A 19,320-nucleotide genomic window follows, 5' to 3' on the forward strand; every position below is an offset into this window, starting at 1 on the left:
GACGACCCAAGCAGACTTCTCCCCAGCACGATGTCCCTGGTGATAGCTGTCCAACAATGCATATAGCAGAAACCTGGGTTGAGTCAGGCTCAGGCTAGAGTTTCACGGGACCACTTTTCCTTGACTGCCAGCATAGCCGGAGGATCTTTCTGTAATCTGTAATTCAATGCTAGGTATGACACCAGGGAGTCATCCTGAGGAGATGATAGGCTGCGATGGCACTGATGTGCCCTGTCCGATGCCGTTGCCGTTCTTGCTCGGCATGGGGGAGAAAAACTTCTACACGCTTCCTGGGTAGCAGAGAAGGTTCGATCTGTGTTCTTCACTCCACCTTGCATGCTTGGCGCAATTACCATAGCTGTCCTTCCAGGCAGGGTACTTACTGGAAGACCCCCCTATGCCGTGCTTCTGGATCAGTAGGTTCAGGCATGTTGATGTGCCCTTCAATCTCCCCAATGTTGGATGCTAGCAGGAGCACATCGGGTGGAGAAAGGATCACCCTTCCTGACAGCAGGTCTCGTGTATGTCCATGGGTGTTAGCTTTCCAATGGGTGGACGAACCAGGCAAGTGTCCCACGGTCTCCATGGACCATCGAGGTCCTAAGTGTAACACTGATCCCATTCCCTGTACGTACCAGGATCAGTCCAGACAGTTGGGTTATGCCTCCCCTCCAGCAGATGGAGTCAGAGAGAAAACTGAAAGCACCCCCTAGATATACCGGTGTGCCACCTGCGATCCCTCAGTATATTCTCTGACTCCAACAGATTGAGAGGCATAACCTGCGGTCCTGGCCTGGTCAGTGGGTCTGTACTGGGAATAATAATAATAATAATTTGGGGACAGGAACAATTAGTCTCTTCCCTTCTCTTGTTGTGGTGATTCTGTCTTCTGTCTGTCTTTTTTTTTTCTCTCAGACTATTTGTTGCACAGCGCAGGAGCTTACAGCGAGGCAGGCACAGAGGGCACTGTCCTCTTAAGTTCCCCGGAATAGCGTGTCCCTGAGGCTGGGGGAGAGTTTACCGGTGGGCCGGTCACCCTCCCCCCATTGTCCAGGGCTTTAGCCCTGAAGGGGGTTTAAAAAAAAAAAAAAATAATAATAATATAAAAGTTCTTGCTCTGGAGCCACTTAAGGCCTGTTGGGGAAAGGCAGTGAGCTCTTGTTCTGTCAGCCCCGGCCTGCCAGAGCCTCTACGGACTCCGGAGGGGGTGGCTGAATCACCCGGCCCGATTTGCTGGTGAGGCTTTTCCTTACCTTCTCTTTGGCGCGCTTTTTCTCTTACAGCTCCTTTTCTGCCGCGATGCCGCGATCTTCGGCAGACGCCACCTCCAAGGCCAGATTAGGTTCCTTCCCCTTTAAGGGTAAGTTGCTATTTGGCGAGGAATTGGATCAGCTCATTAAGAACCTGAGAGACAGCAAAGTGTACTAATTGCCTGAGGATAAGCCCCGTCAGTCTCGGCCCTTTAGGAATGCCAGGGCTCATTTCCGGGGTCAACGGCGTTTCCGTACGGGAAGAGGTGGTTCCTTTCCCCAGAAGCAGCAGGCCATAAGGTTCCAGTCCTGGTCTTCTTCCTTTCGTGGCAGGCGGCCTCCGCGGGGAGGAGCCTCGCAAGGTTTCGCTACTGGAAAGCCCGCTCAATCAAGGCGCTCAGGCCCACTCCTCTGTTCCTTTTATCGGAGGTCGGCTGTCCCGATTCTGGGAGGAGTGGGTCAAGATAACTTCGGATCAATGGGTGCTCGACGTGGTTTGACACTGTTACGAGTTGGATTTTGCACGTTCCCTCCGGGACCTTTTTATGATATCGCTGTGCAGTCCTCCGGAAAAACAGCTGGCGATAGCTCAAGCCGTCAACCACTTGCAGGCTATGGGAGCGGTGGTCACGGTCCCACCGGACGAGATCAGGACGGGTCTGTATTCCATATACTTCCTGGTTCCCAAGAAGGAGGGCACCTTCAGACCGATCTTGGATCTAAAAGGCGTGAACAAAGCGTTACGCGTGCCTCGTTTTCGGATGGAGACGCTACAGTCTGTTATTGCGGCCGTCCACAAGGGAGAGTATTTGGCTTCTTTGGACCTGACCGAGGCGTATCTTCACATCGGTATACGAGAGCGTCATCAAAAATACCTGCGGTTCATGGTGTTGGGGTATCATTACCAATTTTGTGCCCTTCCTTTCGGGTTGGCGACCGCTCCGCGAGTCTTCACCAAGGTTCTCGTAGTGGTTGCGGCTTCCCTCCGGCATCAAGGAGTTCTTGTACATCCCTATCTCGACGATTGGCTCATCCGGGCGAAGTCGCAAGCGTCCTGCAAACGGGCAGTTTCCTTGGTGGTGCGTCAGCTCCAGTCGCTGGGTTGGGTAGTCAACTTCGAAGAGCCGGCTCGAGCCGACCCAACAGTTGGAATTTTTGGGCGCTCGGTTCAATACCCTGGAGGGCAAGGTCTTTCTCCCACATCAGCGCATGCTCAATCTCATGGCACAGGTGCGGCGCCTGATGGACCTCCCCACTCCTACGGCTTGGGATTATTTACAGGTCATTGGTCATATGGTGCCGTGGGCTTTTGCGCATATGCGGCCGTTACAAAAAGCGCTTCTTTCTTGTTGGGATCCCAGGTCCGAGGATTATGGCCTGGAACTGCCCTTGATGGAGCCGGCACGCTCCAGTCTCTCCTGGTGGCTAACTCCAGGTCATCTCCTGCAGGGAGTGGATCTGGAGCCTCCGTCTTGGATAGTGGTGACAACGGATGCCAGCCTCTCCAGCTGGGGAGCGGTCTGCCAGTCCCGAGCAGTCCAGGGCACCTGGTCAGCACTCCAGTCCACTTGGGTCCATCAACCGCTTGGAGACCAGAGCGGTACATCTGGCCTTGCGTCTCCTCCTACCCATCGTGCGTGGCCGAGCGGTCAGGATTCTGTCGGACAATGCGACAGCAGTGGCGTACATAAATCGGCAGGGCAGCACGAAAAGTCGGGCGGTGGCGACAGAGGCGGCATTGTTGATGAGCTGGGTGGAAAGACATTTGTCGCACATTGCGGCCACCCACATAGCCAGCGTGGACAACGTGCAGGCAGATTACCTCAGTTGGCAGCATCTAGATCCAGGAGAATGGGAGCTGTCGGCCGAGGCGATGCATCTCATCACCCAGCGTTGGGGGACTCCACACTTGGATCTGATGGCGACTCGGCTAAATGCGAAAGCGGCCCGTTTCTTCAGCCGAAGACGGGAACACGGGTCGGAAGGTGTGAATGCGTTGGTGCTCCCGTGGCCCCGTCGCCTCCTTCTTTACGTGTTTCCTCCGTGGCCCCTTGTGGGAAAAGTGTTACGGCGCATAGAGGCTCATCACGGTATGGTCATTCTTGTGGCTCCGGAATGGCCGCGTCGCCTGTGGTTTGCGGATCTCGTCAATCTTGCAGTCGACGGTCCTTTGCGTCTGGGTCATCTTCCCAATCTTCTCCGTCAGGGCCCGGTGTTTTTCGATCTGGCAGATCACTTTTGTCTGGCGGCCTGGCTTATGAGCGGAAGCAGTTGAGAAAGAGAGATTATTCGGACGCTGTTGTTTCAACTCTTCTTCGGGTGCGCAGGTCTTCCACTACGCTTACTTATGCTAGAGTTTGGAAGATCTTCCATGACTGGTGCGCTGCAGTATCTCGCCCAGACGTTCGTCCGTGGGTCACATCCTTTCCTTCCTGCAAGATGGTCTTAAGAAGGGGCTGGCGTATAATTCGCTTTGAGTTCAGGTAGCGGCGCTGGGCTTCTCTTGCAAGTCACCCTGATGTTGCTCGGTTTTTGCGAGGTGTTCGGAATTTACGACCTCCGGTGCGGGTTCCATGTCCCTCCTGGAACTTGAACTTGGTACTCCGTGGCCTGTGCACGGCACCTTTTGAGCCTATTAAGAAGGCTTCGTTAAAGGATCTGACTCTTAAGACGGTTTTTCTAGTGGCCATCTCCTCGGCCCGTCGGGTCTCGGAGCTACAGGCCCTTTCTTGCAGAGAACCGTTTTTGCGTATTTCAGCGTCAGGAGTCTCCTTACGGACCGTACCTTCCTTCTTGCCTAAGGTGGTTTCTGCGTTTCATGTCAACCAGACGGTAGAGTTGCCTTCTTTTTCGGAAGAGGAGCTGCAGTCTTCTCAAGGTAAAGACTTGAGATGTTTGGACATCCGTCGGGTTCTTTTGCGCTATTTAGAGGTTACCAACGACTTTAGAAGGTCGGATCATCTCTTTGTTTTATGGAGTGATCCCAAGAAGGGACTTCAAGCGTCCAAGGCTACAATCGCACGCTGGTTGAAGGGCGCTATTGCGTCCACGTGTATTGGTTGCAGTAAACCGGTTCCGGATGGCCTTAAGGCTCATTCATTGCGTTCTCAAGCGACTTCGTGGGCAGAAAATCAATTGGTCTCTTGTCAGGAGATATGCAGGGCGGCCACTTGGAAATCGTGGCATACGATTTCCAGGCATTATCGTCTGGATGTCCGTGGTCCGTCTGCACAGTCCTTCGGGAGCAGAGTTATTCGAGCGGGACTCTCAGGGTCCCACCCCAGTTAAACTTTAGCTGGTGCACACAGATATTGAGTGCTGTCCACCTAAGTCAAGTGTGTAAGTCTGGTTAGGAAAAAATACCTGTCCTACAGACAGAGCGACAAGTATAAGACTAGTTGGAGATACCCTTATGCTAAGCATTAGCACCTCCTTGACAAGGCAATGTTCTGTCCAACAACCGTTGGACAGATCATTGCCTCGTCAGATCCATCTTTAGACACTGAGCTGGCACATCCACTAGGTGAACTAGGTGGTTGCCTAGGGGGTGACAAAGAGCAGCCGTGTGGGTCCACAAGTGGAGCCCATCGTGCTCATAGTTGAAGATTTGTGTCAGCAGGGCCACAAGTGGAGCCAATTCTGTCCACAGCAGGAGAGAGAGGAGCCTGGGAATGGCCAAAGACAGAAGTGAGAGGCCGGGGAGAGCTGGGGCACAGCCCATATGCCTGCAAAAGGAAAAAGGAGAGACCAAGAGAACCTATGAGCCAGAAAGATTGGAAAGTGTGTGTGTGTGTGAGTGTGATAGGAGCCCGTGTGAGGAAATGAGTGCATGTGCTTGTGAGAAAGGGAACTTATGTAAGGGTGTGTGTGTGTGTGTGTGGGTGCCAGAGAGAGAAGGGAGCCTGTGTGACAGGAGGTGTATGAGGGAATGTGAGTGAGAGAGCTTGCGTGAGGCTGTGTGTGTATGAGAGAAAGGGAAGGAGCCTGTGTGAGGGTGAATGTGTGAATGAGACAAGGAATCCATGTGTGTGTGTGAGAGTGAATGAGGTCATGTGTATGTGAGGGAGAGAGGGTGTGAACGAGCGAGAGCATATGTATGAGTGTGCATGTGTGGGAGAACCTCTGTGTTTTGTGTGAAAGAAAATGAATGTGTATACCGTATTTTTTGCTCCATAAGACGCATCTAGGGTTCAGAGGGGGGGGAAAAAATGGTGGGCTAAACCGGTTCCGTTTCCGGGCGTCTGTGCGTCTTATGGAGCGATGGGTATGCATACAATTGTTTTTTGTCCCCGTTCGTTTTCGGGTCTGGGGAGGGCCATTTTGGTCCACTCCCCGGATCGGAAAACTTTTTATCATGCTATTTTGTGAAAAAAAACCCACCCCATCCCAACCCTTCAAATTTAATTAACTACAACCCCTCACCCTTCTGACCCCCCCAAGACTTGCCAAAAGTCCCTGGTGGTCCAGCGGGGGTCCTGGGAGCAATCTCCCCCTCTCGGGCATTCGGCTGCCAGTAGTCAAAATGGTGCCGGTGGCCCTTTGCCCTTACTATGTGACAGGGGCTACCGGTGCCATTGGTCGGCTCCTGTCGCATGTTAGGAGCAATGGACGGCCGTCGACATTTTGATTACTGGCAGCCGAATGCCCGAGAGGGGGAGATCGCTCCCAGGACCCCCGCTGGACCACCAGGGACTTTTGGCAAGTCTTGGGGGGGGGTCAGGAGGGAGGGGGGTTGTAGGTAGTTGTTTTTTTTTTTTGTTTTGTTTTTTTTTAATATTTGCTCCATAAGATGTACAGACAAAAAAGTGCATCTTATGGAGCAAAAAATACGGTAATTATGTGACTGTATATAAGAGAGAAAGGAAAAGGTTTGTGTGCAACAACCCCTGCTTCCCACCCCATCAGCTAATCCACGACAGTCTCAGGGTATCTGGAAATCAAAGGTTCCCAGTATGGTGAGTGGTTCATTTTATATTCTTGTTAGTTTTAATCATTGGGTGTTAATATTTGATGTGTGCGCTGTTTTTCAGTTTTGTTTTGGAGTTGGAACATTTTATTTTATAAGTTTTTAATTAATGGATGTCACTGTTTGCCTGCTATTTTGAAATATTCCTTTTACTAGTATGGTTTTACTATTGATGTTTTATATTCATTTTATTGTTTGATATTTATAAAGAATAGCAGTGTTTCTGTTTTCTCATTGTAACACTGCATCCAGAATCTAGTGTCATGGTTTCCAGTCAGTTTTTGTCTGCACATTTTTACTTTATAGTCTCTTTATTCTGTGTTTGAGGTTTTGTCTGTGTTCTGCATGTGTGATCAAATTTGAAGTATTCTGTTGGTGTGTAGTTTCTGTGTAGGGATCTATAGCAGCCTGGCTTGTTCTGTTTTCCTAATAGGGAGGTGTGTTGGTGTTTTAGGGCCTGCTGTAATATTTACAGCGTTGCCTTTTCATGGGTAGGCTTGTAACTGTTTGATTGCTGGTACTTAGTACTGTTTTGGTATGGGAGGTTTACTATATTGTAATTCTTGGCTTTGAGTACTAAGCCTACACCCAACACGCATTACAAGAGACCCAGTACCATATGGGTTCTAAGTGTCTGGTTTGCCTTTTAGGGGGGTTTTCTGGTTGACATACAATATGTATATTATATTTACATGCACTGCTGTAAGTGATACTTTTATATCACACAATAAAAAGGCAAAAAATACTGACGAGGTAGTGGAAATAGTACAAAATAGACGTCAATATAATTACTTTCCACTTTATCTCAGAAAACTATACTTTGAATGTCCTTTTTCTTGTAAAATCTATTATTGTAAATGCATAATTTTTACTTGTGTGTTTGGGCCAGGGGGGCAGGCGCAAGGCAGAATATTCTCCTTGGGTGCCTAATACCCTTGCACTGGCCCGTTAACATTTCTTGGCTCCAGAACTCAAAGCATCCAAAAGCAATGTGAAGGATTATTTAACATTGTCCTTTTAATACCTGAAGATCTGCACATATCTATAACAGCATCTTCATAATATCATTGCCTTGCCTACATATGAAGATATTGAGGATCTCTGGCAGACCTTCAAAACTGCCACCTGCAAACATTGATTGATGAAAATGATGCTGAGATTCTCTCATCCAGAAGAGAAGAGCCTGCTGTGGCTTTATCCAAGCAGGAGGAAATACATTCCAAATCCTCAAAAAAAAAAAAAAAAAAAGCCCAGAAAAACAGTGGTGGCATGCAAGACAAAGCCAATGAGATTCAGCACTCTGAGGATATGCTTATTATTTTCTGGATCATGATTGTCATTTACTGGACAACTCTCATGACCCCACTCCCCTGTGTTCACAAGCTTGATGTCTTGAGTGAAGGAGTAGCCTAGTGGTTAGAACAGCAGGCTGTGAACTAGGGTAGCCAAGGTTCAAATCTTGCTGCTGCTTCTTGTGACCTTGGGTAAGTCCCTTCACCCTCCATAACCTCAAGTGCAAACTTAGAGGTCTATTTACAAAGCCAATATTATGCACTTATTACTTGTTAGTGTTTTAATGTGGATAAACGTCTAACGCGGCAATGCATGGTATTTTAAACACTGTGCATTATTGAACCCAAAATAGCAGATATGGTAATGAGCTGCTTTGCATATCTAAGCATTGCAAATGCATGAAAAGCAGCTCATTTATTAGCATAAAGTTATGTATTAAATAACACGGCTTGCCTCAAAAAAAAATTGCAAGCCCTGTTGTTTTCCAGAAAGTTAACTACAACTCAGGAGTGATAACTAACTGTCCCCAGGAGCATCGGGACATTAATGCGCCTGAACTAATTCATAAAGAACCATCATAGCCTGAAAGACCTCCCACCCACTCTCATACCTCCTGGGGTCTTGTGCAACAACCACTCCCCCCATTGCCTCTAGAAGCGTCCATGAAATGACCAAAAAAAAAGCCATTTTAATCTTGTGTGGCAGTCCCCCTCCCTCCCAGTTTCAAAGGGCACCCCGCCCTCCACTCAGGCATACCTGTTGGTCTAGTGGGATCACTAAGTGCCCCTAGGTTCCAGGTTTGGTGCTTTAATCTCTTCAAAATGGCACTGGCCAAGGTGATACAGGAGAGCAAGCATTGGACCCGAAGCCTAGGGAGTGCTCTATGGCCTCAGTAGATGACCAGGTATGCCTGGGACCCCCTCCCAGGCATACCTGGTCATCTACTAAGGCCATAGAGCATAGGTAGGTTACGGTGGGGTGAGGTGGGGTGGGGGGAATGGATGCTACTGCTGGGGAGATGGGCGATTACTGTGTGAGATTAAATGTTTGGGGATTTTATTTGTCACTTCATAGCAGTCTCTAGAGGTGGGTGGGGGTTGCCCAAGACTCCCAGCATGATTTTACATGTTGGATGAGGGGGGTGTCTTTTGGGCCTTGTTTGCCCTTTAAGAAGATGGTGGTCATGGGTGAAGGGGCTGCCATTGTGCAGCATTTTTTTTTTCCATCTGCCTACTATATATTATCCTACAGAATTTTACCGCCAGGGGAAATACCACATGATTTCCAAAGCTGCAGTACACAATACAGCTTTGGAAGCCCTCATGGTATTGACTCCCTAAGATTGTAAGCCCTGTGGAGAGACGTAAATATCTACAGCACCTAAATACAAGCTACCTAATACAAGCTAGATAGAAAGAGTACTTGTGAAACGATCATGACTAAACACCATTTTTACTGAAACTATAGCTGACTTGCCTCTAGGGCAATGGCAAGTGCCCAAAAATTGCATCTCTTTAGGAAGAGATACCCGGCCCATCACTCAATTTTTCTCCTGTGACCCGAGAAGTGACCCTTGGCTTTTCATGCTTGTTTTGCACTTAGGCCCAGGGAGGGAATTCCTGGCCACATACTAATGCTGTCCTCTCTGGGCTCATGGATGGGATCCCCTATCCTGGACCTGCTGCCTCTCTCCTTCTGCTCTGGGAGGGGATTATTGACCTAGTTCTCACTGCCTGTCCTCCTGTAGCCCAGGAAGAGGATTGCCATACTTGCAACAACGTCTTTCTTCTTGGGTCCTGGGGTGGGTATCTCTTGATCCATGCTAACTCCTGTTCTTCCTGGGAGTGTGTGAAGGGAATCCCTCAGCCCCATGCTTATTGTCCCAGACCAGAAGCTTCTGTAACATTTGCCAAATGTGTTTTGGGGAGGTTTATGTTTAAGCTTAGTTTTTTCTTTAAAAAAAAAAATAGATTTTTCTGCAAAACCACACCTTTTATGCTATTTTCAAATACAACACAATTATGGGTATGGGGTAATGGGAAGTGCCCTAATACAGTGTCCAGACAAACAAGGTAAAGTCCATAGTAATGGATAGATTTCCAGAATATTGTGTACATCCTGGGTCCCCTTCAGAACAATGTGATGAGGGATATTGAATAAGCGATGAGGTCCGATCTCATTCTGTTCTTCACTTCTTGCACAGCCACACAGTATAACCGCTACAAGGGAAGCATTTACCTGGTGTTTGACTTCTGTGAACATGACCTGGCCGGCCTGCTCAGCAATGCTCACGTCAAGTTTACGCTCTCTGAGATCAAGAAGGTGATGCAGATGCTGCTGAATGGGTTGTACTATATCCACAGGAATAAGGTAGCTATGTACACCCTTGCTATCTTTGTTGCTTCCTCCTCACATGGGGTCCTGCTGTGTCCCCTCCAGCTCCTTCTGTCCCTCTTTAAGATTAACATGTTCTTTCTTTCTTGTCTCCCTGTGAATAGATCTTACATCGAGACATGAAGGCAGCCAACGTACTCATCACACGAGATGGCGTCCTCAAGTTAGCTGATTTTGGCTTGGCTCGAGCTTTCAGCCTTGCTAAGAACAGTCAGCCAAACCGCTACACCAATCGAGTGGTGACACTGTGGTATCGCCCTCCTGAGCTGCTACTTGGTAGGTGTAAGACTGTGTTTTTAGTGATGGGTTTTGTTTTTTTGGTCAGCCTGCTCCTCACGTGTCCTTTTTACATCTGCTGGCTCAACTTCCACTGTTCTGAGGTGTGGGGATTAAATAGATTGGTTCCTTTTCTAGGGGAGCGTGACTATGGACCCCCCATTGATCTGTGGGGTGCTGGCTGTATTATGGCAGAGATGTGGACTCGAAGCCCTATCATGCAGGGGAACACAGAGCAACACCAGCTAACTCTCATCAGCCAGCTATGTGGCTCAATCACGCCTGAGGTAGGTTTGAAATATGGAACAGTGATTGGCATTTCCAGCATTTGTTTCCACAGTTTAAAGGTTTTTTTTCCTTTACCTTGCTGGTGATATTATGGGTTCACTTAATGTAAAGATCTCTGGCATCTTGTTCTTGACAAGTCTGTGACCCGACTCCCACTTCTTCAAGATCCCAATGTCCTGTGCCTTCCAGTGGTTCTGTGGGGAAAATGGGAAGCCAGTGATGAAAAAAAAAGTTAAAATATTGTGTTAGGCCTTTGCAGGTCCTTATTTATCAGACATCTGTTACAGTGCAGAATAGTAGAAAAAGGAATATTAGTGCTTACCTGATAATTTTCGTTCCTGTAGTACCACGGATCAGTCCAGACACCTGGGTTTTGCCTCCCCTCCAGCAGATGGAGACAGAGGTTTTTCAAAACAATCCTGCCATATATACCAAGGTGCCACCCACAGTCCCTCAGTCTTACGTAATGTCCAAGCAACATGGAACAAAACCAAACTATATGACTAACTATTCTCACAGCTATAATAAGGCTCAGACAAACCCCCAACAGGGAACGGAACTCGCTGAACCAAGAGAAAACAAGATAGATAATGCAGTACTAGTATCCAGACCATAACGCACGAGTGGACTCTCCGTTACTTTGTGTACACAGTCGCAGGCGGGGCTCTGGACTGATCCGTGATACTACAGGAACGAAAATTATCAGGTAAGCACTAATTTTTCTTTCCCTGTACGTACCCGGATCAGTCTAGACACCTGGGATGTACCAGAGCTAACTTACCTAGGGTGGGAACCGGAGAGGCCCGCTCGGAGCACTCCTTCACCGAATCCCCCCCCCGAATCTGACGCCCGAACAATGAGCCTGTAATGCCTTGCAAAAGTGTGCAAAGATTTTCAAGTAACCGCCCTACAGATTTCCTGGGGCGAGACTTGATGACATTCCGCCCAGGAAGAGGCTTGTGACAGAGAAGAATGTGCACGCAGTCCCACCGGATCCACCTTACCATGTAGAAAATACGTGGAACCTAAAGCTTCCTTCAAACACTGAGTGATCGTAGTTTTTGAGGCCATACTACCCCTTTTTGGACCGGTCCACAACACAAAAAGTGGTCCGAGACCCGAAAAGAATTCGTAAGTTCTAGATATCGTAGCAGAGCCCTGTAGACATCCAGTTTCTTTAAATCTTTTGCGACCGGATCCGCATGGCCTACATCTGAGAACAAGGGTAGCTCAATTGACTGATTCAAGTGAAACGACGACACCACTTTCATGAGAAAGGAGGGAACCATCCGTAACGATAACCCCGAATCAGAAATCCGTAAGGATGGTTCCCTGCACGACACCGCCTGCAACTCAGACACCCGATGGGCCGAAGTAATAGCCACCGAAAATACCACCTTCGGCGTGAGATCCTTCAACTTCACCCGCTTTATAGGCTCAAAAGGCTAATCATACAACGACTTGAGGACCAAATTGAGGTTCCAGAAAGGACACGGGTGACGAAGCGGAGGCCATAAGTGCTTTGCTCCTCGAAGGAAGCGAGCCACATCTGGATGTAACGCCAACGCTATTCCCTGGATCTTACCTCTAAGGCAACCGAGCGCCGCCACCTGTACCCAGAGAGAACTACAAAAAAGACCCTTAGAAAGCTCTGCCTGCAAAAAACCTAAAATGTCTGATACTGACGCTCACGTGGGACTTACTTCGTGATCCCTACACCAGACCTCAAAGACTTTCCAGACTCTGACATAAGCCAGGGAAGTGGACGGTTTGCGCAACTGCAACAACGTGGTCACCACCGCATCCGAATAACTTTTTCCTTTAAGCGATGCCTCTCAAAACCCATGCTTCTAGACAGAAGCGATCCGCCTCTTCTAAACAAATGGGGCCTTGATGAAGAAGAGCCGTGTGTTACGACTGGGCCCCGGTCAGGAGTCGTGAACACCACCCTGAAGGGTGGCTCCAGGTTGAGAGAGACTAGAATGGCTAGTACAGGGTCTGGGTCCAGGCTGGGTCAGGGCAGGCGGCAGATAGCAGTGTCTGGGTCCAGGCTGGGTCAGGGCAGGCGGCAGATAGCAGTGTCTAGGTTCAGGCTGGGTCAGGGCAGGCGGCAGATAGCAGTGTCTAGGTCCAGGCTGGGTCAGGGCAGGTGGCAGATAGCGGTGTCTAGGTTCAGGCTGGGTCAGGGCACAGTAAGCAGAACAAGGCAGGTCAGAAGGCCCGTAGGCCACACACATACAGAGGGCCCGTAGGCCACACACCGTAAGCGGGGCAAGGCAGGTCAGAAGGCCCGTAGGCCACACACACACACAGAAGGCCCGTAGGCCACACACACACAGAAGGCCCGTAGGCCACACACCGTAAGCAGAGCAAGGCAGGTCAGAAGGCCCGTAGGCCACACATACACAGAAGGCCCGTAGGCCACACACCGTAAGCGGGGCAAGGCAGGTCAGAAGGCCCGTAGGCCACACACACACAGAAGGCCCGTAGGCCACACACCGTAAGCAGAGCAAGGCAGGTCAGAAGGCCCGTAGGCCACACACACACAGAAGGCCCGTAGGCCACACACCGTAAGCGGGGCAAGGCAGGTGAGAAGGCCCGAAGGCCGCACAGGGCAAGGCAAGGAAAGGCCCGAAGGCCGCGCAGGGCAAGGAAAGGCCCGAAGGCCGCGCAAGGCTAGAGCAGGGAGCCCAGGTGAGCTCGATGCCGAAGCACCGAGGCAACTGTCAGGCAGGGTTATAAGGGCACACCCAGAGCATAGAGTGGACAGAGGAGATGGACTGGGCCTGTCAGGAAAGCCAGCACTAGAGGGACCCCTGGTGGTGAGGCGGTTGCACTGCAGCCAAAACTGTAACACCGTGGACTCCCGAAATCGTAGAGGCTCCGTGGCGGTGAGGTTGAGCAGATCCGCAAACCAGAGATGTCTCAGCCACTCCGGAGCCCCGAGGATTACCTCTGCCAGATGGAGCTCTATACGACGAAGCACCTTGCCTATCAGAGGCCAGGGAGGGAATACATACAGCAATATGTTTGTGGGGCAGGACCAGGACATCCATGCCCTCTGCGCCTGGCTCGCTGCGACGACTGTAGAAGCGCGGGGCCTTGGCATTTTTGAAGGTGGCCATCAGATCCATACACGGCGTGCCCCACTTGTCACTGATGTGTTGAAATGCCCCCTCGGACAGTTCCCATTCCCCGGGATCGAGATGGTAACAACTGAGGAAATCTGCCTGCACATTGTCGTTGCCGGCAATGTGAGATGCCACGATGCTTACCAGGTGCTGTTCTGCCCAGTGCATCAACTGCTGTGCCACCGGACGACTCTTGGTTCTCCCTTGGCAATTGATATAGGCTACCTTGGTTGCATTGTCAGACAAGACTCGTACCGATTTCCCCTGAAGGAGTGGGAGGAAGACTTGTAAGGCTAGTGCTACGGCCCTGGTCTCCAATCGGTTGATCGACCACTGAGCTTCCTCCCTGGACCACTAACCCTGCACCGACTTTTCCACACAAACCGCTCCCCAGCTGGAGAGACTGGCATCTGTGGTGACAATTGTCTATTCGGGTATCACCAGGGGAAAGCCGCACTCCAGATGTGCCGAAACGAGCCACCAGCCAAGACTGACTCTCGCGGAGTCCGTAAGAGGGAGTGGTAGGTAAAACTATTCCGAAACAGGATTCCAGCGGGACAGCAATGCTGATTGTAAGGGACGCATATAGGCAAAGGCCTAGAGTACCAACTCCAGGGTGGACATCATGGATCCTAAACCTTCAAGTAATCCTTCACCCTGGGCAATAGCATGGATAATAGATCCCTCAACTGTCCCTGCAGCTTGACTATGCGATCGGTTGTGAGGAACACTCTCCCCTGCTGCATATCGAACAGGGCTCCCAGGAACTCCAAAGATTGCGAAGGAGTCAGCCGACTCTTGGCAAGGTTGACCACCCAGCCGAGCAACCGCAAGAGCTGTAGCACCCGTCGTACAGCCTCCTGACACAAAGCCTCGGACTTTGCCCGAATTAGCCAATCATCCAAGTAGGGATGCACTAGCAAGCCTTCCCTCCGAAGTTGCGCTGCCACCACCACCATCACCTTGGTGAACGTTCGAGGAAGAGTGGCGAGCCTGAAAGGCAGAGCCCTGAACTGATAGTGCTTTCCCAGAATGCAGAACCTGAGGAACTTCTGGTGGGCTGACCTGATGCCTATGTGTAGATATGCTTCCGTGAGATCCAGAAAAGCCAGAAACTCTCCTTGCCATACCGAAGCGATTGCTGACCGAAGCGTTTTCGTTCGAAAGCGTGGTATCTGAAGGCATCTGTTGACTCTTTTTAGGTCTAAGATCAGACAGAAAGTGCCATCTTTCTTTGGGACCACAAAGTAAATGGAATAGCGGCCTTTCCGATGTTCTGTGAGTGGCACCAGTGTTATAGCCCCCAAGTCCAGTAGGCGCTGAGGCGTGTCTTTTACAGCCACTCGCTTTTCTCGGAATGCGCATGGAGATATCAGGAACTTGCCACGAGGGCGCCGAAAGAAATTTAAAGTGTAACCTTGACTTATCACGATGAGGACCCACTGGTCCTACGTCAACTTGGTCCATTCCTCTAGGAAGAGCGATAGCTTGGCTCCCATGACTGGCACCGAGGAATGGACCGGCCGTATCTCATTGCGAGGCCTTAGCCCCCGCTGCTGCCTGGGGGTTACCGGGCTTGCCAAATCTTCTGCCCCGAAAGGGCTGAGCCCAGGACTGTTGCCTACTAGCCCCCGGGTGAAAAGACGACCCAGCTGACCACGCCAGTCATGGTCTGACTACCCCTGAACCAAGATCGAGCCATGAAGGACCCTCTCGCTCTGGGTCTGTCCTCTGGTAGCTTATGAACCTTGTTCTCCTCCAGAGATTGGATCATGTTCTCCAATTCCTTGCCAAACAACAACTTTCCTTTAAAAGGAAGCGAACCGAGGTGGGCCTTGGACGAAACATCTGCAGCCCAATTCCGGAGCCAGAGGAACCTGCGTGTGGAAACCATGGATCTGGCTGATGTGCGCAGCAGGTCGTAGAGAGCATCTGCACTGTAGGTGATGACCGCCTTCAGCCGGTTCGTCTGGATAGCCTCCCCCTCAGAGAGGTCAGCATTGGCTTGGAGTTGCTGGGCCTAGCGAAGACCCGCACGCAGCGCAAAATTATTGCACATTGCTGCACGGACACCCAGCGCTGGCACCTCAAACACCTTCTTGAGCTGTAGATCCAACTTTCTGTCCTGCAAGTCCTTGAGGGCCGTCGTCCCCGTAACTGGGATAGTGGACTTCTTCGTAACAGTCGACACCGCTGCATCCACCTTAGGGACTCGTAGCAGCTCCAATGCGTCCTCCAGAAGAGGATATAGCTTGTCCACCGCTTTACTTACCTTCAGCCCCAAATCCCGGGTGTCCCATTCCCTGAATAGGAGATCAGTCGCCGAGAAATGGAAAGGGAAGGAAACCGTAGGACCCCTGAGGCCCAGCAAGACAGGATCCATAACTCCCAGCTGGGACTCCACCGCCGGAGTCACTAATCCTGGCTCCTGCAGGATGGCCGGAATAAGTGGAGACAGCTCCTCCTTCTTAAATAGACGAACCACCTTTGGATTGTCACCTTCCATCGCCTGAAAGCCTCTACTTGAATCTTGCTGTGGATCTGCGTCTCCGTCAGCCCGCCCCCCCCCCCCCCCCCCCCCCGGGGGCTTAACCTGCAGATCTTGCTCGTCCTGAGACGTAGAGTCTGTATCTGTGTCCACCAGTACGGACCTTAAGGATCTCTTACCCTTAAGCGGGTCAGATCCCCCCCATGGACCTGTCCCTCTTCCGCTTCCAGGCATGCGTCTGCAGCAAAGGCTTCTCAGCTGCCTGCTTTCTCCCTACCTTTTTTGCTTTAAAAGCCTTGTGCATAAGCAATACAAATTCAGAGGAGAAAGATGATTCTGACGAGGAGTCAATAGCCCTCTCAGGGCTAGCCTCGTGTATAGGAGAGGCTGCTCCTGTAGGAATGCCGCGCCCCCCCCCGGCAGGAATTTGTTGCAGAGAGAGCGAGGGGGTAAAATCCTTTCCCCCATCGCTGCCCGTGTGGCCGCCCAAAAGGTGCCCAAGATGGCTTCCGTTCCCGCGCTCAGCGGGAATGGGTCCACTGACAACATAACACTTGTCCCTGCACACACCGCTGAACGTAGAGCCCGACTGCGCCCCCCCCCCAAAGTGAAACGGACGGTCCCTTGCCCCCCTGCACACACTCCAAGCAGAGGCCTTCCCGCGAAAGCCGCGAGCGCAGCATGAGGAGTCCCAAGGCATCACAGGCCCGCCTAGAAACCACTGAAAACAGCAAAAGAAAAAGAAAAAAATAAAAAGTCAGCTGTGCAGCCCCCTGCCCCCGTAAACCTAGCTAAAGTCTTGGAGAGCCGGCACGCACAAGATTAAAAAAAAACCCAAAACAAAACACTTTTTTTTTTTTTTTTAAAGAACTGCAAACTTGCCGTTCGCTGTCTCAGGTTCTGGAGAAACGGGTCCTGCTCCTGTGGGGGTGAGTGAGCCGGGCTCCCCGGTATCACCCCGATGCTGCTGAAACTCAAGGGCAGGGTCCTCGACCCTTAGCGGCCTCAACCGGGGGGGATGGTCCCCTCAGGACTTAGCAACCCCCTGGGAGGCTCACAGAACCGCTCACGGCAACGGGATTTACTTTGTTTTGAACCTTTTTTTTTTTTTTAAACTTAAAGATACAGCTCCCTAATTGTAAATCTAAACTCTGACTACACTCCTGCTCTAACAACTTGCAGCAATCAATCAGGGAATCAGAAGAGACTCTGGGTTTTGCACCTCCGCCATCTGCTGGAGACAGAGTAAGACTGAGGGACTGTGGGTGGCACCTTGGTATATATGGCAGGGTTGTTTTGAAAAAACTTCTCTGTCTCCATCTGCTGGAGGGGAGGCAAAATCCAGGTGTCTGGACTGATTCGGGTATGTACAGGGAACCTGTAAATTTGCCACTAGTATCAGCATGAAAATGTATGAGTCCCTGTGTAATCTGGGGCCTCTAAAGCTTTGGTCTCAGGTTTCTGAAGTCACTAGAACTCAAGATGGATCCTTCTCCTATACTTATACACATCAGCAAACTTATCCCAGCCAAGATGAGATGTTTTGTATTGCTGAGGTGGTCTTTCCTTTGATGGTTCCTATTCTTTTGTTTTCTTTCAATTGTAGGTCTGGCCAAGTGTGGACAAATATGAACTGTATCAAAAGTTGGAGCTGCCAAAAGGACAGAAGCGGAAGGTGAAAGACCGGTTGAAGGCATATGTCAAAGATCCTTATGCTCTGGACCTCATAGACAAACTTCTTGTGCTGGACCCAGTGCAGCGCACAGACAGTGATGATGCACTCAATCACGATTTTTTTTGGACTGACCCAATGCCTTCAGATTTGAAGAACATGCTCTCCACTCACAACCAGTCCATGTTTGAGTATCTGGCTCCACCCAGGAGGAGAGGTGGACACATGCCACAGCAACCAACCAATCAGAACAGGAACCCAGCAGCAACCAATCAGTCAGAGTTTGACCGTGTGTTTTGATTCCTTCCCATTGGCGGTATAATTCTTGGAAACAAACATCTTTATAGTACTTGTTTTACAATTATGTAGAAGTGAAATTTACATATCAGAAATGAAGCTGTAAGAAACAGTGGCCTTGTGGCTTGAGAATTCATTGACGGAAACAGCTGGTGGAGGCAATGTCTGGAATTTGTGAGGGCGACCTTGCAAGGTCCCCTGTAAGGAAGGAAGCGTACATATATGCCTGAGGTGGGAAAGAGGAGAATTTGTGCATAGTTTAGAAACTGGGGCTTAGGAATGATTTTTGAGAGAATTCCACTCAGAATTAACTGGCATGTTATCTCTAGCAGAGGGAGCAAAAGACACACCATCTCTCTTTCCTTTTACCAGGAGATGTACATCCCTCCTGGCCTCTAGAGCTCTTTGTATGCATTAGAAAGTGCCAAACCATGAGCCATTGCCTTAGGAGAGTGCTGGTGGATCATTCCTTTTGGGATGTGGGCTGCTGTTTGAATTTCTCCCGACGTTGGGTCATAATGTAAGTTAACACCGAGGGAGTTTAACTTGGTAAGTGACTGAAGGATATGTAAAAGTTTTCCCATCATGTTTCTGTTTAACATTTTTCTAGCCTTACTTTGATGTTGCAGGTGTATTCTCCATTGAAATTAAACTTCACATTCATAACATGCTTTGAGTCTTGGCTGTGCAGGTCAAGCAGTTGTACTTCTGATACTGATGGAATTCAGATGTGCTTGGGTCCCTGGTGAGGAGGAGTAGCGTCATGGATCCAATATCCTGATTTATGTTGCAATGTTTTGTACTTTTTGTCCATTTCCTTTTCATATGAGAAACGCATCTGCTACTTGACACTGTAGCAGACAATATGTTGGGCTAGTTCAAAGTTAGGCAACTCTGGTCCTTGAGTGCTGCAAGCTGGTTGCATTTTCAAGATCTCCACACTGAATATTTATGAAATGTATGTGCATGCACTGTGTCTCATCCATTTTCATTGTGGATATTCTGCAAACCCAGCTAGCTTGAAGCACTTGAAGACCAGAGTTGTCTACCCCCATGCTAGATAGATGTACCTGGAAACTTTAAATCTAATTGCCCTGAGAGAGATAAATTTAACAGGTGAGGAGGAGGTGGGGTACTCGAATCAATGTTCTTTTTCTCCTTTGCTAAATTCAATAAAGCTTTAGTTATAATCTCTCCCCCCAGCATTCAACTTCCTCCTCAGTGTTTGCCTCGTTTCATGCCACTAGCTATCCATGCCTTCCTCA

At 49.9% G+C, this 19,320-nt stretch overlaps 1 protein-coding gene across 4 annotated transcripts in view; it reads left to right on the forward strand.

Moving 5' to 3' along the window:
• Positions 1–18,723, forward strand: part of LOC115082448 (cyclin-dependent kinase 9) — a 35,221-nt gene extending 16,498 nt beyond the window's left edge. For all 4 annotated transcript variants that reach the window (XM_029586676.1, XM_029586677.1, XM_029586678.1 and 1 more), the window contains exons 4-7: positions 9,713–9,879; positions 10,008–10,179; positions 10,318–10,466; positions 17,693–18,723. In XM_029586676.1, coding sequence (XP_029442536.1) covers positions 9,713–9,879; positions 10,008–10,179; positions 10,318–10,466; positions 17,693–18,058 — 854 coding nt within the window. In that variant the 3' untranslated portion in view covers positions 18,059–18,723. The remainder of the gene's footprint in view (positions 1–9,712; positions 9,880–10,007; positions 10,180–10,317; positions 10,467–17,692) is intronic.
• Positions 18,724–19,320: the final 597 nt, after the last annotated feature.

Source organism: Rhinatrema bivittatum, unplaced genomic scaffold, assembly GCF_901001135.1.
Source record: "Rhinatrema bivittatum unplaced genomic scaffold, aRhiBiv1.1, whole genome shotgun sequence".
Classification (NCBI taxonomy): Eukaryota; Metazoa; Chordata; class Amphibia; order Gymnophiona; family Rhinatrematidae; genus Rhinatrema; species Rhinatrema bivittatum.